Raw genomic sequence first — 20,657 nt, 5'->3', positions numbered from 1 at the left:
GCATAGTCGGGTTTTTTTTTTCGTCAATATGTAATTAAAAAAGAACTCATAGCAAATTATTTTATGTTATTCTTATTGTACATTAATCGTGTTATGGTTATCGATCATTTAGAATCATCGAGTGGTTTTCTTTCCTCCACAAACCTTAGTATCACAGCCCAAATGAATTTACAATCGTTCCTGATGATTATAACATTTCAAATAGATATTCGGCTAATCTAATGATAACTATATATGAAATTCTTGTATAATAATATAACATTGAATCACTCCGAAAGAAAATTTGGATAGTAATATATTATTATAAAGGATGATCGTTATAAGAATGTAGTATCCGATTAAGAAAAATAAACAGTAAATCCAATTGACTATTTAATAAAATCTCATTTTCTAAAAGAATTAATCTGAATAGCTGCCCACACAATCACATAAACTTAAATTTCTTCTTAATTTGAGAAAATACATCATTCCACCCCTGAACTTGTCGCTACAATTTACTTTAGCACTTAAACTAAACTTTCATTTATGTACCCCTAAATAATTTTTGCGTGAATTAAATACACCCCTAAAGATATATTATCACTCTCACAAAGGAAGATGCACTACACATGCGCCCACGACAGTATTGTCATGTCACTGCCACATAAATATTTATTTTAAAAATGATGCCACATATATATATAAAATAAAAATAATAAAAACAAAAAAAGAAATTCACTTTCTTCTTCACATCCCCCACCACCTCTATTGCCACCCATACCATACCAGTCCACCACTGCAACAACACAAAAAAATTCACCACTTACACAAAAGATTTTTAGTCTTCACCCACTCCACAAAAACAACAATCACACCTACACATTTACGAATTTATTTCAATTTTCTTTCTCTTGAACGATAATGGATATAAAGAAGAAAATAATCGATCAATTTATCTCCTCAAAAATTTAAATGTGATTATTTTCAACATAAAAATAAAGTTGAAGATGGTGTCCATATCTGTATAGTTCATCACCAGTCATTGATTTTTAAAATTAGTAAAATACTTCAATGGGCATCAACACAATCAACACTGACATCAATTTATCTTTAACAACAGACGAATCCACCAACCCATTCACCCGATTATACGAAATTGAATTCATCAAATTTGTTGAATTTTCGATAAGCACAAGACACGAAAACAGAGGAAAATCAACAAGAAGTTGATGATGACCTTGTTCGATAGAAAAATATACCAATCAAGTTTTCAGTTAATGAAAATTAACATTGCTGCAATTTATGGAGGTTCTGATAGGAGAATCAAGAACGGTGATACGGAGTTAAGAAACATTGAAGTAATGAAAATCAAGTAAAGGATTTAAAATTGTGAAGAAGAACAACAAAATAACTTTAGTAAAGGATTTGGAATGAAGAAGACGGGTGGGATTACGAAGAAGACGAACAAACGGGGTGGGGGTTACAAAAAAGGTGATGAAATGGGGTGTTGGGGGTGGGGGTGTTACGAAGAAGATGAAAGCTGGGTTTCTTATTTTTTTTTTAATTTTTTTAAAGAAAAAATATGTGAAAAATAAAAGTAGGATCATGTCTATTTTAAAATAAAATACTCATTTTTTATTTTTTATTTTTAAAAAAAAATTCACGTCAGCATTAGAGGTAACATTAATTCAGTTTAAAGATGTTAAGCGGGTAAATAAATAAAAAAATTAGTTTAAGTGTTAAAGTAAATTGTGGCGACAAGTTCAAAGGTGAAATGATGTATTTTTTCTTTTAATTTTGGTTAGCATCTATATATAAAAGGAAAAGGCATAAAAAGTTTAGCATTTATTCATATATAAACCCAAACGACATCGTTTCCTCCATGGAATTGATCTTTTGCTTATATAGCCGTTATATAGAATACACAACGGTCAACAAGATCATATATTTAAATAGCAAAATTCGACCGTTAATTCCCAAATCAAAAATTCGACCGTTTCTTATACTCTCCCGCTGCCAGCAAGCACCACAACATACATTTTTTTTTTTTTCTTTTTCCATTCTTTGATAGGCACAGAAGAAGAAATGGCGGACGGAAAAGATGATACGAATGTATTTGTAATCGATGAAATTTACGAGTTTTCAGCGCCGCGATTTTACGATTTCATGATTGGAGAGACGGAGGAGGATATGCGCAAGGCTGAGCTTTGGTTTGAAATTAACAGTAGCTATGCCCCTTCTCGTATGTTTTCTTTTTTACTCTTTCCATTTACTTAGTCTGAATTTTAATTGTTAGTTAGTCGGAGAATCTTAGTTGATTGGCTATCTGAACTTTCTGTTGAGGATTCGATTGTCTCAGTCACCTTGTAATCCCCTTCTCCATTTCTCCTTCCCCTAACCACCAGAGTGGATCCCTTCAGCAGAAAATTACACTAATTAAAATTATTGTTCACGTATGTATAGTAGAAGTGCCTCTTCGTGTGCTTACTTTTTATATTTCGAACCCACTTAGTGAAAATTCTGGCTACCTCACTGCCTACCGCCAAGTCGAGATAGTTGTTTTTTGCGATTTCCATTTCGTTTTGCAGTATTATTACCTTGTGGATATCTTGTTTCCTTTATTATCTAGCGGTGTGATATCCCTTTTTGATGTTTGCTTTCATGGTTTTTGTTGGTTATACTGTTATCTGTGAGTTGGGGTTTATTGGAAATAGCCTTTCTATGTCATCTGAGTTGTGGTATGGACTGCGTACACTTTACAAGCCCCCTCCCCCCCCCCGGCAGACCCCACTTTGTGGGAATAGACTGGGGTATGTTGTTGTTGTTGGACTTCCATTTCATACCATATCAATTCAGTGGAGAGACATCTGAGTTGAAATTTTGAGATATTATTAGCTTTATCAGTGAATACAGTTAACCTTTAATCCCGAACTAGTAGGGATCAGCCTTGAAATTATTGAAAAATTAGGGCTTGAAGGCTTAAGGATTATTTCAAGGTCAACTTTTTTAGGAATGCTTAACCTCTAAAGCTGGTTTTCTTTTGCAGTTCAAGTCACCCTGGTTCGCTTTCTAGATCCTGTTGTACTACTAAATGTGGTGTAGCATTGAACATTTATCGGTCGGATGTAGATTGTTAATGAATGTGTAGGCGTCTTCACACAAATAGCCGGGCAGATTTACTGTGTACTGTAGGAGGCCTATATATAGATTTTTTAGATTATATACATATATTATACATTTGCCGGCTGTTTTTAGTTTAATCAGTCCGGCTATTTAGATTAATTCTTCGTGAATTTTTAATTTTTTTTTATTATGAGATTTTGTAGCTTCTGTTGATTGCAAATTATGAAGTTATCGGAAATAGATCAGCTGGGTTGATTGCTGACCAAATTGTGGTCTTTCTAGCTGGGTTTGATAGCTATTTTCGCTATGGAATACCAATTTGAAATGAAAAGTTGATTTTTGATTATGTCATCGTCAAATTTTGCAGCTTGTATGCCAAGAATCAAGACCAGTAGATCAGTACAAGTTGAGATCCCATGTGATTTAACTGAAGGCGAGAATTTGCAGAGTACTACAAGGTCTCAAGATTCAAATGATACGATGCCAATTCATTTTAGTGTCATTTAACCATCATGTTCTTACTCTTTTCAATGCACTGGGTTCTTTCTAAAAACAGGCCTGCAGCTGAAGTTGTGGAAGATGTGACACCAGATGAGAACAGACGTGCAGCTAAGGTTTTGTCTACTGAGGTTAAGGAAGATGTTACACCAAATGAAGAAAAATCTGCAGCTAAAATTTTGTCTTCCGATGTTAAGGACGAGGTGACACCAAATGAGAACAAACCTACAGATAAAGTTTTGTCTTCGGAGGTTAAGGAAGAGGTGACACCAAATGAGAACAAACCTGCAGCTAATGTTTTGTCTTCTGAGGTTAAGGAAGAGGTGACACCAAATGATGCTATTAGAGGAGAACTTGATAGCAGTCTTCCCAATCCGGTACTTCTGCATATCCTGTGTAACTGAAGTACCATTTCCTATTTTGAGCATTGTATCTCATTATACTTATTAAATTTTACAGGAATCTGTTGAGAAACAGCCAACTAGTCAAGGTTAGTTACCTGAGCTTGTCATTTTGATTTGTTGCTTTAGTGTTTTTTTCCGAGCCGAGGGTCTTTCCAAAACAGCCTCTTTATCTCCATGAGGTAGCGGTAAGGTTTGTCCACATTGTACATTGTGGACTACACTGGGTAATCCATTTTGCGGACAATGTCCACTGCCAAGGCATCTGATCGTAACCTTCTTGTACAGAAATTTGCACCCCAAGACCACCACCACCACCAACGTCTAAGAAGATAGACCCTAGGAAGACTGATTCCAACAATCAGAAGACAGCGAAGAAAATTTCAAGCATGCTTAGAAATCCTTCAGCGTTGAAGTCAAAAACATTGCATGTTAAGAGTTCTAATCCTGCCAGCGTGAGAAAGTAAGTGATCTGCTGCTGTAGCTTCTTGGCGCCTTCAATTTTTTCACTCCCTCATTATTCCTTCTGCTTCTTGTTCTATCTCCTCTATGTTATTTTGGCCTGATAGAGTTGATGAACTTCATTTGCTTGCACACAGGCAAGCAATCATGAGAAATGCTGCTGGAACGCCCAATTTTGGTCAAGAAAACCAAGCCATAAAGAGACAAAAATTAGAAAGTGGAAAAGCCAAGCAGGTAATTTATATTCTCCATAAAATGCAGAATATTTCAAGTTGTTTTATCTGAATCTGACCTCACGGGATTTTGCTATATCTAGATTCTGGATGTCAAACCACAAAATTTGCCACACAAAACAAAACCTGGAGTTAATGGCTCCACCTTCTCTTCGGTTGCCAAACCTCGTAAAGAGGACAGGAAGGTAGCTTTCCATTGATTACATCTTCCTTATTTTGCATGTTATTTGAATATTCAGAATCTAACTTGGAGATTATACTGTTTAAAGATGTATGTCCGAGAACCAGTTCCACAGTTTATTTCAACAGCAGAAATGATGAAGAAGTTCCAATCTAGCACAAGGGAGATGTCTCTGTCTTGCATGAGCACTTCACGTGTAACAACTGAAACTATCCACTAGTTCTATTTTTCAAAACCTTTAAACATCTTTTAAAGCTTTATATTTGATTGATGCAGAGGAAGCCTAATAAACTAACATTAACTGCGCCTAAAGAACCTGAATTTGAGACTGTACAACGTGTGCGTCCAACTACAGTGAAGAGTTCAGCTGAACTTGAGGAGGAAATGATGGCTAAAATTCCTAGGTTTAAGGCTCGCCCATTGAACAAAAAGGTCTCAATTTATAGATAGTTTTGCGTCCTTTACATTCCGACTTTAAATATTTTCTACTAATCTCATCATACCATTTTTGTTTTGCACATTTGTGAACAGATCTTGGAAGCTCCAAATCTACCAGCATTACCTAAAAGTACACCACAACTTCCAGAATTTAAGGTATGGTTACTCGGACTATGAAGAGCTAAGAATAATTCAAGAAAATTCAACTGAGATATGCTACTCTTCTGCAGGAATTTCATTTATCGACGATGACCAGAGCCAATCAGAATGCAGAAACATCTTCAGTCTTATCATCCATAGAATCTACTCAGGTTACTAACTGCAAAAAGTGGTTCCTGTAAATACTTTGAATTAAAAAACTATTAACTTGCTTTCGTGCCAACTAATTTAAACTTTTTCACCACAGAGTAATCAATGGAAGCCACATCTTACAGCTCCTAAATCACCTGTTCTGCAAACGTCACTTAGAGCACGACCTCCACAGATTAAAAGCTCTGAAGAACTCGAAAAGGAAGAACTTGAGAAAGTTCCAAAGTTCAAGGCTAGGCCTCTCAATAAGAAGGTAACACACCCCCGAACACCTTCTAGACTACTGTCAATCAATTATCAAAACTGGTTCTGTGTGTTGCTGACTTTTTCGAATTGTAGATCTTTGAAAGTAAAGGAGATCTGGGAATGTTCTGCAACACAAAGAAGCAGGTGACGGTGCCTGAAGAATTTCATTTTGCGACAGATGAAAGGATTCCACCTCCTGCTAACGTTACGGATCTCTTTGACAAGGTTACATCAGAATATCATCCTTTTACTATTTTCTCCTACCTCAGAACCTTATACTTAAAACATTTTCCTCACTGTACTTTCCCCAATTTTCAGCTTTCCCTGATATCTGAACCTAGAAATGAAAAGACTATACCGAAAAACACCAGACCAAATCCTTTTCAGCTCTACACGGAGGTGTGTAAATTTTCTGTGTTGTTTAAAAAATTTTCTGTGTTGTTCCTGTTGTTGTTACTTCTTATCGAAATAATGTAGCTCCTCATGGATTAGCTTTTTCTTGAACTCAGGAAAGAGGAGCGGAGAAAGAGAGGAAACTGTTCACTGAACTTCTACAGAAACAGATTGAAGAAGAGAGGTCAAGAGTTCCCAAAGCAACTCCATATCCTTACACAACTGATTACCCTGTGGTATGTAACACACTAACTATTGTATCTTTTTCTACAAACCCCTTTTCATGTGAATTCTTTTCTTATGTTTTCATTGCCAGATTCCACCAAAACCAGAACCAAAGCATTGTACAAAACCCGAACCTTTCCAACTGGAGAGTCTGGTTAGGCATGAAAGAGAGATGCAGAAGGAACTGGAAGAACGGTTAAGATTGGAGAAGGAAGAAGCAATGATGAGGACTTTTAAAGCGCAACCAGTCTTGATCGAGTAAGGCCTCAAAGAACGACCATTTTATGTACCATCTTTTCTCCTAATGAATCTGAAAGATGAATAATGTTTTCCCACCCTTAAATGTGTAGGGATCCAATTCCAGTTCCTGAGAAAGTACGTAAGCCCCTCACTCAAGTTCAGGAATTTAATCTAAAAGTAGATCACCGGGCGACAGATAGAGCTGAGTTTGATAAGAAGGTAAAGCTTTTGCCATTCGCAGACAACTTTCTCTGAGGCCTTTTAAGCCTATGGCCACACTCATATTATGTTGTGCAGATGAAGGAGAAAGAAATGATGTATCAAAGATACAGGGAGGAGGCAGAGGCTGCAAGAATGGTATGCATATTTAACTGTGCTATTTCGAGCAATCCTAATGATGGTGGTTAAGACTAAATTCTTAATGTGTGGATTGTGATGGTTTTAGATGGAGGAAGAGATGGCCCTGAAACAACTGCGAAAAACTTTGGTGCCTCATGCAAGACCTGTGCCTAAATTTGATCATCCTTTCCAGCCACAAAAGTATGCGACATCCATGCTACTAGTTGTTTTCTTCCTTTTACATATTGAGTCGAGGGTCTTTATGTTCTTATTGTTGTGCATTTTGGAACAACTACTGAACCTTTTTTTTACACAACTCCGCAGGTCTTCCAAAAAGGTGACAAAACCAAGATCCCCCAAGCTGTTGATTCTTAAAAGGCAAGAAAGGAGAAAAATGGCGTGTCCCTATGCTGCAGTTTCTAGTGCTGCCTCCCAGATGAGGTGATATGAACATATCCAAAAATCTGACAGGAATGTGTTCAAGAATCCTTGAATCCAAGATTAGGGACAATGTAATCAAAATAGTTGGGAGTTAATGTGTTTATCCATCAAAATGTGCACTTTGTATCCGTTAAAAATTATCTGTAAAAAAGTACATTCTGTTACAACAAAGAATTGATATGCGTTAAACATTATTCAATTTGTTCATCTTACTTTCCGTTTTAGTTTGTTTCATATCTCTTTCCTTTCTTAAAAGCTCCTTAACGTTTCTACATTTCTTTAGAAACACAACATTAAAGAATTTGGTACATACATCTCTTTCTTCTTTTTTTACTCTCTTAACAAGTAAGACAGAATGGCCATGCCCACTTTCTTCTTTTTGTTTGGTATAGTGAAGAGAAAATTGGGGGAAGAAATGGGCGTGTGGTGTGTAAACCAATCTCAGTAGCAATGTTCATATTATTAAAAATAAAGAGTTAATTACACTAAACACCCTTATAATATGACTCCGCCACGGAGAGGAAAAACAAGGGTTGGAAAAAGAACAAACATTTACGTTTCTGTGAATTGATGAGATGAACATATTTGTAAACAAACCAAAACTTTGGGTAAAAGGAAACAAGAAAGAAGGTACTATATTGCTATATTTAGGGAAAACTAAAAAAAGCTCCTATATGTTGGCTTCCATACATTCCCGCACTCTTTTCTCCCTTGCACTCATCTTCTACAATGCCGACCTTGAGGAAGTCACATGTCAGCTGAATGATCATCATACCGCAGAATTCTTTTGCACATACACAAGGACCTGAAAGAACATGAAAAAATCGTTCAGGTGGGACACTAATGGAAAGATCAACCGACATAATTTTGAGAAGTCATTCAGTTGAACTTGATTCCCCATTTGTAGCTCCAACTCACCAGATTCTTGTCTAAAGCGCAACTGGAACTGATTCCTCCCACAGTGTCTTGCCTTTCCAAGCGTTCCAGAGTAACATTGGAACCATTGATAGCTCGAGGTACCACGTTTGATGCATCCATTGAGATTGAATGGTTAATGGTGGACGCAACAATAGCAGCACTATTGACCTTTGCTACCATTAATTCAACATCCTTGGCTTGTGATTTTGTCTCCTGAGCAACAAGCTGAACTCAAAATATTATTACAAAAGTTGTCGAGGGACGAAAAAGAGAACAAACTGCAGATTTTATGGAAGCAATTCCTGATTGACAATATTTAGAGGCATAACCATAGAACAACAAACATGTATCATCATTATTGAGATATCAAAGTTGAAGTAGAAATGCATGTCCATGTGATCAGAAATAAGATTGTGCAGCACCAAAAAGTTTGAAATTTGTTTTACATCAGCAGACAGCTTCTAATCACTTCTGTTAATTAGGTCGCTAAGACGATATGACTATGTTTCATATCTATTTTTGAAGAGGATAGTGGAAAGTGTGTTTTTTTTGTTCTTAATGAAGTATGACGAGAAGGAAATCTTACTTCACAGAGGTGCCCAACTGATGTGCTTGGCGTGCAGCAGAAATGGGGCTTTTTCAGACTTGGTGTCGTTTGTTTGTCAAATGGAACAAGCTCAAGATGGATATTTAACTGCAAAAAAAAAGAGTGAATTACGGATACACGACCATTGAAAGAACCAGACAGTTCATGAATTGTGTATAAAGAAGCTAGGACAATATCATTCTTGAATAAGATGAATAAGCATGTTTAGAGAATCTATTACCTCAACGTCATTTGCTTTTGCACTTTCAAGATAATCAACTAACTTGGATATTCGAGAATTGCGAGCATTTCTGCTACCACCGCCACTGCCATGTCGATTGTGGCTTCGCGTACCGCCTCTTCCCCAAGTAAAGTTATCAGGCTTCAGTGTAGGTCCAGGAGAATTACTTGGGTTGTCTCTGGGTAGTTGTACTGCAGTTTCAGTGTGACCACCATCTGGACTCGCAGCTGAAGGAGAATTCTGGGTGGTCGAAGCTCCTTTACGCCTCCTGCGTTTCCTGAACTTGGTTTGTGTTCCACGCTCATCCTTAAGGGGTGAATCTTTGTTCTCATCATGGTCATCATTTTCACTCTCATTTGGATCAGACCGCTCAGGTTCTGTGCCATGAATGTTTCTTTTTCTTCTTGAATAAGCATTGTGAAAGTTGCGAGATGTTCTTTGTGTAGAGGGAGTAGCTACGTCTTTACCACCTCTGCGCCTCTTAATTAATGCTTCAGATTGGCGTTGAGATATTTTGGCAATGGATGCTTGAAACTGTCCAGCAAAACAAAAAAAATATAAGGCATGTATCAGGTCTATGGCTTGCCCCCAACATATAATGAAGTGTCAATCAGAAAGAAAAAAATTTATATCTATGTCCATTTTAATCAACAGTTAATTTGCACAAAAATAAACTATATTCTACTGGGTGAACCCATAAAAGTAAATTGACTATCGGATAGTCATATTGTAACACCTGAAAACACGTGTTTCTCTTTTAGAAGGAACCTGGAAACACATGTTTCACAAACAATGGTTAAAAAAATCCGCCAATTCACTCTCAGATTCTGTAAATACAAAACCCTCTTTTAAAAGTTGGTTTAACACGTGTTAGTAGAGCACGTGTGGTCAGTTACCAGCAAACTTAGACGGACACATGGAGATCTTCATTTTCTGAGAATGCAGGATGTGATTTTGGCCATAATAGGCGTCGTATTTTACAAATAAGAGTTTTTTAATAAAATGGCTTCTTTTAGGTCTTAGTGATAAAGCGGCGAAAACCTATTACATTACAAAGATAATACCATCAACAGATTAAGTTCTATTAATTCATAACATCCATCTTCAACATGCATGGACCTGTACTGACTAATAAATAGATCACCTCCACATCTGCTTTCTCTTCCAGTAACAACTTGATACACACACACACACTCGCTGTAAGAAAAAGACAACTCATGCAAGCAAGAAGTACAAACGTGCAAACAAATGCACACATGTCGACTCAAGAATGAGGATTTCAGGTGCTTCTTTAACTGACCTGCTCATTGCGTGCCCTTTCCTCTTCAAGTAAGACAAATTCCTGAAACAAAGATATTCCACAAATTAGCAGGAGACAAGTTTCATCAAAAGGGAAGAGGATAGGAATATATGCCTCCAGTGGTTTTGTATTTCTTCTTTGTTCCCTTAGTTCCTCTTCTTTTTCTCATTATACAGGGGAGGGGGGGGGGGGGGGGGGGGGGGGGGGGGGCAATATTAAGCTGCACAATACACGAATTGAAGAAATACCTCCTCTTCATACTCCTCAACATCTGGATATATTGCCTCAATTAAGGAATCAAATCCAGGATCATCTCGCAATGACCGTCGACTAGCACAATGTATGCGACAAGCAGGGCATTCATTATTCCTGTAAAAGGGAGATTACAAGCAAATTCATGGTCGTCTTCAGGTAATTCTTGAGATCTAAAGACTAGTTAAATCACAAAGTTGATTTAATGCATTACATACCCAAGTCTCATTGATTTATCTATGCATTCCCTGCAAAAACGGTGTTGACATCCCATCACAACCCGAGTTCTCTTGATAATACCTGTGTATGCAATGCAGGCACCCAATGGTAAAAAAAAACTGTTGGACTCTGTAGTCTCCAACCAACACATAGCAAATTAGTAATCAAATCTATTATTAAGAAGTGGAACTTCAGGTGCAGCTGAGATTTATCCTCCAACATGAAAGGCATTAAATAGGCCATGCCAAGGTCTGTTGTGAAGCCATAAGCTTGATGGAACAACACAGGGGATTCTGACAGACAGAAAAAATAGTGGCAAGTTATCCCAAGCTTGCATATGGTGAACCAATTGGAAAGAAATACAAGATGTTTTAAATAAGTCTAGTAATGTGCAGAAAATCAAGACGTACTGTTTATTTTTATTTCATTTTTGGTGTAACAAAGAACTGGTAAAAGATGTAGATACGCTGATAGATATCATAGAATCCTTGTGAGAAGAACAAGGATATGAGTTTTGCTTTCTTCTTTACATTTGGTTTTCAGCGCAATCTTTGTGCCGTTTTTATATAATACTTGTTACCATTGTCCCAAAAAAACACCTTCAGTGAAGCTGTGATTGATTGATGTAGACTGCCACGGAGAATAACCAAGAACTGAAGCGAAAACAATTAGCTCCTCATAGTGTATAGAAGAAGGTAAAACCAGGAATACAACTTGGTTATCGAGAAGATTATGGTCATTTGAGTTGTTCGTGAAGTCAACCAAGTCCTAAGTGTAACCAGCAAATACTGACAAAACAAAAAAGACAATTGAAGCCAGTGTTTGGTACTTTTCCTTTTTCTATAAAGGTATTTAGTAGTTTTGCTATCCCATTCCTAGCAGAAATCATGAAATACTACCACTTGCTGTTTGAAGAGAAAAAAGAGAAGTCAGTTTTGAAGATACTGCTGATAAGAAAAGTTCATATGATACTCTAGCTGGAAGACATGGAAAGGATAAGAAAATGAGAGTTCTCAGCTGAACTTGCTGAATAGTCAAGTAGTATTCAACTTTAGGATAATCGCAGGCGCAAAAAAATATACATAGGAATTTATCCCTCTGATTTAGAACCAAGGTGGAAGAACAAGTCACCATGATAAAACTCAAGGGAGGAGGGATAGCAGCATCACATTGAGAAGTTCTCTCGTCAAAGCTCTAAACGTAATTTATTTTTTGGAAGAAGAATCTGAATCTTTTGTAATACAGAACTTGCTCACATTTTACACGTGTTTCAGAGGAGTAGACTTTTGTTTACAAGTATTACCTTTTTTCACAAAAGACCAAACAATTGAACTCTGACATCTGTAAGTTTATAGTCTGTCACACCTTGAGACACTTCCTAAAGGAAAGAGATTGTAGATTTGCGGCAGTTTTTCAAAATGACGTATTCCACCCGTCTCAGCAATAGCACTCAATGCCTAGGTACCATTGCCAGGTCCGATGATAGGAAATGGGAAATGATACCCAGTAGAGATAATAGGATTTCAACTAAATATCAGGTTATTTGAATAGCATCCAGGTATTAAAGCTTCTCTCATCACAAAGAAATAGAAGGTACAGCTTTCAAGTCGCTCCGTCTGGTATATAAATTCACCTAATAAGGGTATCATCACTATAATGGCTTTTATTTGTCATCCTTAGCTTTGCCTTGGCAGCCTGCACAGTTGCAGAAGGGTCTTTAGGAGCCATGAGTACAAGCTTAAGTGAGCACTGCACCAAATTGTACAGGATCGCTGTTGATACTTTATTTATAGATGGACAACCAGTAGAAAGAAAATTCTGATATTATAAATGTAAGCCCATATAGGATTCTCATCATCCCTAAACCATAATTCAATCAAGTGCTATATATATAATTTCCCATAACTAAAGCATCTTGAAGACTTTTCAACTAAGCGTAATTGAACACACAATTCATCCAAGAAAGTTCACACTTCGTATCATAGTGACAGTACGAGTCAATTGTTACTGGATATTTGGGAACATCTAGAACGAGAATAATTGAATACACAAGTCAGGGATTGGCATAATTCTAGACTGATAATACTGGTCTGGTAAATATTATAGCTGAAACAATTCCAGTTAGGTGTCTTCTTTTGATCCCTGTTTTTTCCCAGCTGCTTAGATGTCATTTGTTGCAACACTATATAACTAAAATAGCGCAATCCCTGTCAAGTATGGTCAACCACCTACAACATTCTATCACTCAGAACTCTGAGAATTGTCTTCGTATATACTTTAGGCAGAATAGTCTAGTAGACCCCCGTACTAGTATGTGTTTGTATTTTAAATCCTCCTACACACTCCTTTTCCAACTGAACCGTTAAATCCAATGCAACACAAAATTTTAAACCTTTTTCTCATCCGATTGATGTGTGTGTAATACAAACGTGTACACGTGGAATTCCACGCCATTTTTTAATGACACATGAAATTAACTTTTTTTTTTATAAAAACTAAATCAAATACCTCCCCCACCCCCTTCCTCTCCCTCTTCGTTCCTCCCACCTCCATTTCTTCTTTATCTCTGGTCTCACCAAAGCCGGAACACCACCAGAAGCCACCTAACACCCAAAACCAAACCGACCTTTTCCTTGTTATCTGAATTCCAACCAGAACCCACCGAAACACCATTTTTGGTGGAGGAACGAACAGCTCCAACAACGACAACTCATCCGCTGCTCAACCAAAACTAACCCCGAACCAGTCACGACACCCACTGCTATATTTTCGTCCATTAACGGCGAGCTCCATCACAGACGAAGCTATCCAACAACCACAGTCCGCCCACCACCAGAAAAGTTTCAAGCTCCGATAAACACAACCAAACAGTCCTCCACCCTCCGTTTCTCATCACAACAACAACATACCTCGTTCTCCCTCCCACTCCTTTCTCTCTTCTTCATCAAAATCCACCACCACCCTTCTTTCAATCTTCTTTTTTAGATCCCCTCCCCCCCTCCCCATTTCTTTTCTTTAGACACCTTTCTTTGGTACGTTTTCTCGTCTATTTTTTCTACTTCATTCAAAACTTCAAGCAAATTCAATGAAAATGGTGCACTATAACTCAATGTTTCAGAGATTTGCATCTGTTTTTTGGAGAATTGAAAGCTCAGCATTTTATGTTTGGATATGAAATGAATTTAATTAGGGTTATTACTTTTTGTAGTTTCTTCTTTGATTTGAGGAGATTTTCTAATTTTTTTCCCAGACATTAATTGAAGTTTTGAAGGTGGGAAAATGGAGGGGTGTGGTTGGGGTAAAGAAACGAGGGTGGTGGGACCAAGAAGAAAGGAGTTACATTTTTAATTAAAAAAATTATGTGTACACGCCCTATATCCGCGAAATCACACATTTGTTCCACCTCAACCACTAAGTTGTCACCTAGGCTTGATCAACGGTCATAGAGGTTTCAAATGTGGTGATTCTTTGGGTTTAAGGGTTCGGTTCACAAAGGGGTGAGTAGGAGGGTCCAGAATACAAAATCATACAAGTACAGGGGTCTATTAGATCATTTTGCAATATACTTTAAGGACAAACAATTCTCAGAGGTTTATGTAGCATATGATAACTCTTTTTAATGTCACTCTCGGGATAATCTAAGGGTTTATAGTTAGCCACTTAGCCCCATAAGGAAAATTTAACCAAGCATAAGATTTTATAAAACCAATAAATTTTATGTTTGCAGCATAAAGCAATAGATTACTAATGTATCATTTCATAATTGATAAAGTTTGAGGTATAAAACTCATCATAATTCTGGTATTATAACTAGCCCGTGAACCAGACTACACCTAACAATTCTGGTATTCAAAGATCAAAATTCGAAAATATTGTGATAAGCATAACTGAGGATCAAATTTGGATCAAATCATGTATATGACATCTTAAGAGGAGAAGAAAAGAAAACCAACCACAGTATGAGTTGCATGATCACTATATAACATCTAAGTGATTAAGGATCTAAAGTTTCTTGTTGCATACAAGCGATTGGAAAAAGTTCAACCGAACAACAATTAGCACATGCCAAAAGGACGTAGAACATCAGGCAACTAGTTCACGTCCCTATTGCAGCTCTGTTTTCTTTTCAGGTTTTCATTGAGGTTCTTTTCCTTATCTAATAGCAGAGTTACTAATTTTACAGCATGAAGTCCAGTCACAAGTTATTGTTGCTTGTAAGAAACTGATTTGAATGGCTATAAAACAGTATAATTGGTTTGCGGAAGTTCATCCGTAAACTATTGATTACACAATCCAAGTAGTTCCAGTACACATTTTTATCAATAACTAATATTCCTTCGCTTGAACAGTAAAAAGTGAAAAAAAAAATTATGTGCTGTGATGTAGACGAGCTATCAAAGACTTGTCATGGTGGCAGCAGAGTTTCAAAGAAAAGGTTTGCACCAGATATGGAAAATAACAACTGATATGTCTCTTCAACTTTTAACTTCAGAGGAATACCAGTTTTTTTACGTAATCCTGAATCATCTGCTAAACTCTCTCTTAAGGGTGCGGGAAAACGAATAAAAATAAAAGCGGATATTTTGAGGAGAAAAAACTTGAAAAACAAACTCAAGGTAAAACTAAAGAGCGAAGTTAAATGGTTTAATCCACAAATATCACAACAATTTTGGATAAATAAAAAAGTATAAAGCATTAGACAACATAATGATGTGAAAGCAAATATACCTAGACATACAGGACATTCTAGCTCTTTACGAGCTTGAAATAATTGCGCGAAAAAACTTCTCTCATCGAAATCCTAGCAAAAAACTCAAAGCTGTAAATATTCAAAATAATAAAATAAAATAATAAAGAATACCTAAGCATATAGGACATTGTACATTGGTACGAATCTCAGATCGTGATACAGCGATCAACCTGCAGGCAGGCAAACACTATAAAGTTACAAAACTGAATCAAATACCCAGAAATATGAGATGATGATAATGTAGAAAATTGATAATCAGTAAGATCAAAAGGTTCTACATTCTGGAGAATAACTTCTAGAAATTTGTACATTTTAACTTTCAGTTCAGCATGCAAGATGACAACCTGACTGAGCTTTATGTAATTCACCCTCACTTTCTTCGGGACAATGGGATGTTCTACACTTCTTAAAAACTGTAGAAAAGGGTTCCATTGAGCTAAAGAATGCAAAAAGCTACTTCTTTTATTCCTTTGCAGTAACAACTTCTTAAATGGACCTTCCAGTGTCAAGGGACAATAATGTGATGATGCTAACCATGAACCAAATAGACACACTCCCAGGAAATGTTAAAAAGAAAATAGTGTGCCACCTTATACTCGTTGTAACCATCTAACATAACTGGTTTTTCATTACTAAGTAAATATGACTAAAGTTAACAAGTTATTTCATTTTGAAAATCCAAGGGATTTTGAACTAGTAAATTTCACTGAAAAAGTATAAGACTTCTGTGAAGTCCAATTGCAGTTATCAAGGATGTTGAGACACCAATTCCAGTCACTAAAAGACACATAGACTTATCAATAAGATATCTTACACATATACTCATATTACTTATTTGGTCATGCTGACATCATGATTGCACAAACCTAACCATATATTTCATGAACAACTGTTGAGCACTATGTAATTCATATTAACAAATCTTACAGTAAGGCAAAAGTATTCCATAAATGTTCAATATAAGTAATGGCTTTATATGGGTGAAAGTTTTATCCTGCATGGCCGGTATATCAGAAACAGCCTCTCTAATTCTTCGGAGATAGTGGTATGAGCTGCGTACATTTTACTCTCCCCAGACCCCACTATGTGGGAATACACTGGGTATGTTGTTGTTGGCCAGATCCAGAGACATATAATAGGATAACTATACTGACCTCTGGCAAATTGAGTGACTACCATTTTAAATAGATAACGGTCAACAGTGACATATGTCCCAAAAGAGGACAAATCTGAAGCACTACATAACTTTAAGCACAAATATAAAAAATAGAACATCCCATCCTAAATGGCTTTCAGCCCTTCACACAACAAAATCTGGCAAACTAAGTCAGGAAAAGGTTGACTATTCTAGTGTCTATGATTATATATACATGAAGTTCTAGGTAAGTTCAAGCTGAATATTTGAGGATAAACACAAAATTATGAGCATCAACGACCTTCTAGAACAACAGAAAAGTCCAAATTTTCAAAATAAAATTCTCTACACTCAGGATGCCCCCAGGAGTTATTTTACGCTGAAGTCAAGAACCTAATTTCATACATCAGAAACTGAAATATCACGTTGTGATGTATCTCATATTCAAATGACACAACCAAAAACATTACCATATCCACAAAATGGAAGTGTTTACAAAACTGCCAAATGAAACAGTGGGCGGATAGAGTGTTTGTGCAACTGGGTCAACAGAACCCAGTTTTTTGGACACAGAGTATCGATATATATGTGAAAAATCACTATATTTTCAACAAATAAGGAATTTGAACCCATATTTTGAAAAGTATAATGATTATAATGCTAAGAATCTTGAAGGTTGAACCCATCCTAGTTTTAATCTTCGATCCATCTCTAAAATAAGATAAAAGGGACAGCCGAGATTATATAGCTTATACTGTTAAGCTCATACTGCGATAGGATTAGACACCATTCAAGAAGTACAGAAGCTTACAACAACAACATACCCTGTGAATTCCCACAAAGTGGGGTCTGGCAGAAGTATAGAAGCTTGATTAAAAAAAAAAACATGCATGAGCTTGCATACATGCATGAGTGACACAATGTAGTTACATCCTTACAATCTTTAAGGTTGTATATTTCAAAGAAGTATGGCAAGAAGAAAATTTCTGGTTTACACCACTGCCTCCCTCTTTGGGCAAGTTCCATATATATAAATTGAGAATACAAGTAAATGTAAAACTAGAGCACCATGCGATGCAATGCATATCAAAAAAGGGTAAGACAGTAAGTCATAAAAATGGATGCTTCATAACTCAAAAAGCAATACCCCCTATAGCATTTCCAAATTCACAATCAATTAATCTACTTATAGAAAAAACTCCTCCGAAAAGTCCAGATATTAAAACTAACAATCGCATGCGGAAATGATCATTTACGCATTAAATCAAGCAACATGAGTGCATCAAAAACACGCCCAAAGTAAGTTTAAAAGTAGAAACTCAGCATCCATCAATCTTCCGTTGCTCAAAACAAGAACCATCAAATTCAACAAAACGAACAAAAGGGTCACAGATTTAGCTACCCAAATAGCATAAAAACAACATCTGAACTAACCCCACGAGATAAAAACATCGAAAACAGCAGTTAAAAAACACTAAATTAACCATGCAGATTAAAAAAAAAAAAAAAAGATCTTGAAGAATAAAGAGAATTATTACTCATCAAAGGCTTCTGGGTCAGTGCCACTTCCTTCAGAATCTGCAAACAATCAAACAAACAAACCCAAGAAAATCAATGCACGATACAAGCACACAAACATTCATAACAACACTAAAAGTAAAAAAAAGAAAATGCAGATGTAAACACAGATTTACAATTTGGGTATTAATATAAAGTGCTAAAAAGCTAACCATTATCAGAAGATTGATTATTCTCCACTTCTTGATCATCATCATCACCATCAACATCCTCTTCATCTTCTTCTTCCTCTTCTTCCTCCTCTTCAACTTCTTGTTCTTGTTCTTCCACAGCTCGCCGTGATTGTTTCCGGCGACGGTGGTGTTGCTGCTGCTCCTGCTCCTGCTCCTGCTCCGGGGAGTTATCATCCTCTCCGTTGTTGTTGTTATCATCATCATCTTGGTAATTCGATAGCAAGCGTTTCTGTGCTGGCATTTTTGGCTAAGCACCGCTTGTTTTTGCAGAAAAAGGTGAAGTTTTTTACTTTTTTACGAAAATTTTGTTGGCTTTATTTTGGTGTTTGGAAGTGAGAGAGTTGTAAATTTGATGAAAGCATAAGCTAAAGGGGTAGAGTGAAGAGAAGGAGAGAAAGAGAAGGCAAGAGAAGTAGACTTTTTTTTTTGCCTTTTTCTAACAAAGGGTAGTATGAGCGGAGTCGGAATTTGAAGCTTATCAATATATTTTACATTGATTGTCAAGAATAGTTTATGTTAATTGCCAAGTTTGTAGTTAAAGAGTCATGTATATTTGATTGGTTTTTGGATACAAACATAGAGTTTAAATTAAAGTTATTAGATTTATTTGATCCATATATATAATTTTGCTCCAAGATGAAGGTATTAAAAATATATGGTGAGTCAGAGTTTTTTGGTCTTTTGAACAATTTCGAAAGCAATTTTAATGTTTTGCAAAATTGAGAATATATTGCGTGTGTTAAAATGTGATACAGTGAGGATCAGATGAAATCTACGATCCAAATATTCTTTCCCCTTTTTTTACTAATTAGAAAATACGTCGTTTAAAACATATTGTGTTCACACAAAAAAATATGATCGTTTTTAATAATTTTTGGTGATAAATTTATTTGCTCATTAGAATCTTATGCCAATTAGATGATAGAGAAAAAGGTCAGTGATGAACAGAAGAGAAGAATAAGAGTAGTGTCCTTGAGATGATGAGAAATATTAAGCTACTTTTTTTTTTCTAATGAGGGTAGTAGAGAAGTTAAAATTTAAAATTTATGAGTTATGTTAATCACTGAATTTGTAGTTAAATATATATATTCTACCAATAAAGAAGTAAAAGTTTAATAATACTACTAATTTATCTTTTGTAGGTACTATTTTCATTTTTTCATTTTTTTTACTATTGATAGTACTACTAATTTGTCTTTTGTGGGTATTATTCTCCTACTTTCATTTTTATTTATTATTACTATTATTTCTATTTCCATTATATATACACACACACAATATATGTGCTCGTGCAAGGCACGGACATTTTGCAACACTAATGTGTAAAAGAGATTCAACTTTTGGGGAAGATTATTTCCTACTTGTTTTAATTGTTTAGTATAGGAGCAAAAGAAAACAAATATAGTACAATGAATCGATGTTAACATGATATATACATTCAGTGTGGAACAAAATTGAGCTTACTAAATTGGTCCAACCAATGCAAAAGTGATTATATAAGTGGATAAAAATGTAGCTAGATTGTTGCAACTACAGTTGGTGGCACATCTTTCGTTTGGACATTTCTGAAAAAGCACATGATGCATATCTCATTTGAAGGTTTTAAATATATAAGTTGAGGAGACATACGTTGATTTCAAAATATTTATTGCACTATAAAATTATCGAAATATCATTGATGGTCATTTAATAAGGAACAAAAAGATATTTATAAAAAATTACTACCATGATAATTCAATTACAAAGGTCTAAATAAAAATATTATTAAAATAATACATGAAGACAAAACTAATAAATATAAGAAAAAATATGTATGTGTAATCACTTTATTGCACCATAAAAATGAGGACAAAATTAATAAATATAAGGAAAAAGCAATATGCATATGTAACCATTTTATTGCACCATAAAATTACCGAAATACCCTTGAAGTATAAAAATCAAGTAATTTAATAAGGAACAAAAAGATATTTATAAAAAAATACTACCATGTATAA

General features: G+C 35.8%; 2 protein-coding genes across 3 annotated transcripts; one reads left to right on the top strand and one right to left on the bottom strand.

Moving 5' to 3' along the window:
* Positions 1–1,939: 1,939 nt before the first annotated feature.
* On the top strand, positions 1,940–7,715 carry LOC107878353 (protein TPX2). Its single transcript, XM_016725307.2, has 20 exons — positions 1,940–2,221; positions 3,470–3,560; positions 3,659–3,977; positions 4,060–4,090; positions 4,290–4,464; positions 4,601–4,697; positions 4,780–4,881; positions 4,966–5,073; positions 5,154–5,309; positions 5,409–5,471; positions 5,546–5,626; positions 5,722–5,877; positions 5,964–6,095; positions 6,189–6,269; positions 6,380–6,499; positions 6,580–6,746; positions 6,839–6,947; positions 7,026–7,085; positions 7,174–7,268; positions 7,392–7,715. Exons 1-20 carry the CDS (start codon positions 2,065–2,067, stop codon positions 7,510–7,512), a joined length of 2,421 nt encoding a protein of 806 aa, XP_016580793.2. The 5' UTR covers positions 1,940–2,064; the 3' UTR covers positions 7,513–7,715.
* A 234-nt stretch (positions 7,716–7,949) lies between these two features.
* On the bottom strand, positions 7,950–19,102 carry LOC107878354 (putative E3 ubiquitin-protein ligase RING1a). 2 transcript variants are annotated; one of them, XM_016725308.2, is made up of 11 exons: positions 18,640–19,090; positions 18,448–18,487; positions 15,908–15,944; positions 15,753–15,825; positions 11,024–11,105; positions 10,802–10,922; positions 10,554–10,595; positions 9,254–9,787; positions 9,013–9,120; positions 8,427–8,651; positions 7,950–8,313 (listed from the first exon to the last, which is right to left on the bottom strand). In XM_016725308.2, exons 1-11 carry the CDS (start codon positions 18,899–18,901, stop codon positions 8,278–8,280), a joined length of 1,560 nt encoding a protein of 519 aa, XP_016580794.2. In that variant the 5' UTR covers positions 18,902–19,090; the 3' UTR covers positions 7,950–8,277. The 2 variants fall into 2 exon arrangements, with proteins under 2 accessions (XP_016580794.2, XP_016580795.2); XM_016725309.2 differs by lacking the exon at positions 15,753–15,825 and having other exon boundaries at positions 15,886–15,944; positions 18,640–19,102.
* Positions 19,103–20,657: the final 1,555 nt, after the last annotated feature.

Source organism: Capsicum annuum, chromosome 7 (genome assembly GCF_002878395.1).
Source record: "Capsicum annuum cultivar UCD-10X-F1 chromosome 7, UCD10Xv1.1, whole genome shotgun sequence".
Lineage (NCBI taxonomy): Eukaryota > Viridiplantae > Streptophyta > Magnoliopsida > Solanales > Solanaceae > Capsicum > Capsicum annuum.
Note: the sequence above shows the minus strand (reverse complement) of the source record. Positions and strands in the feature narration are given on the sequence as shown.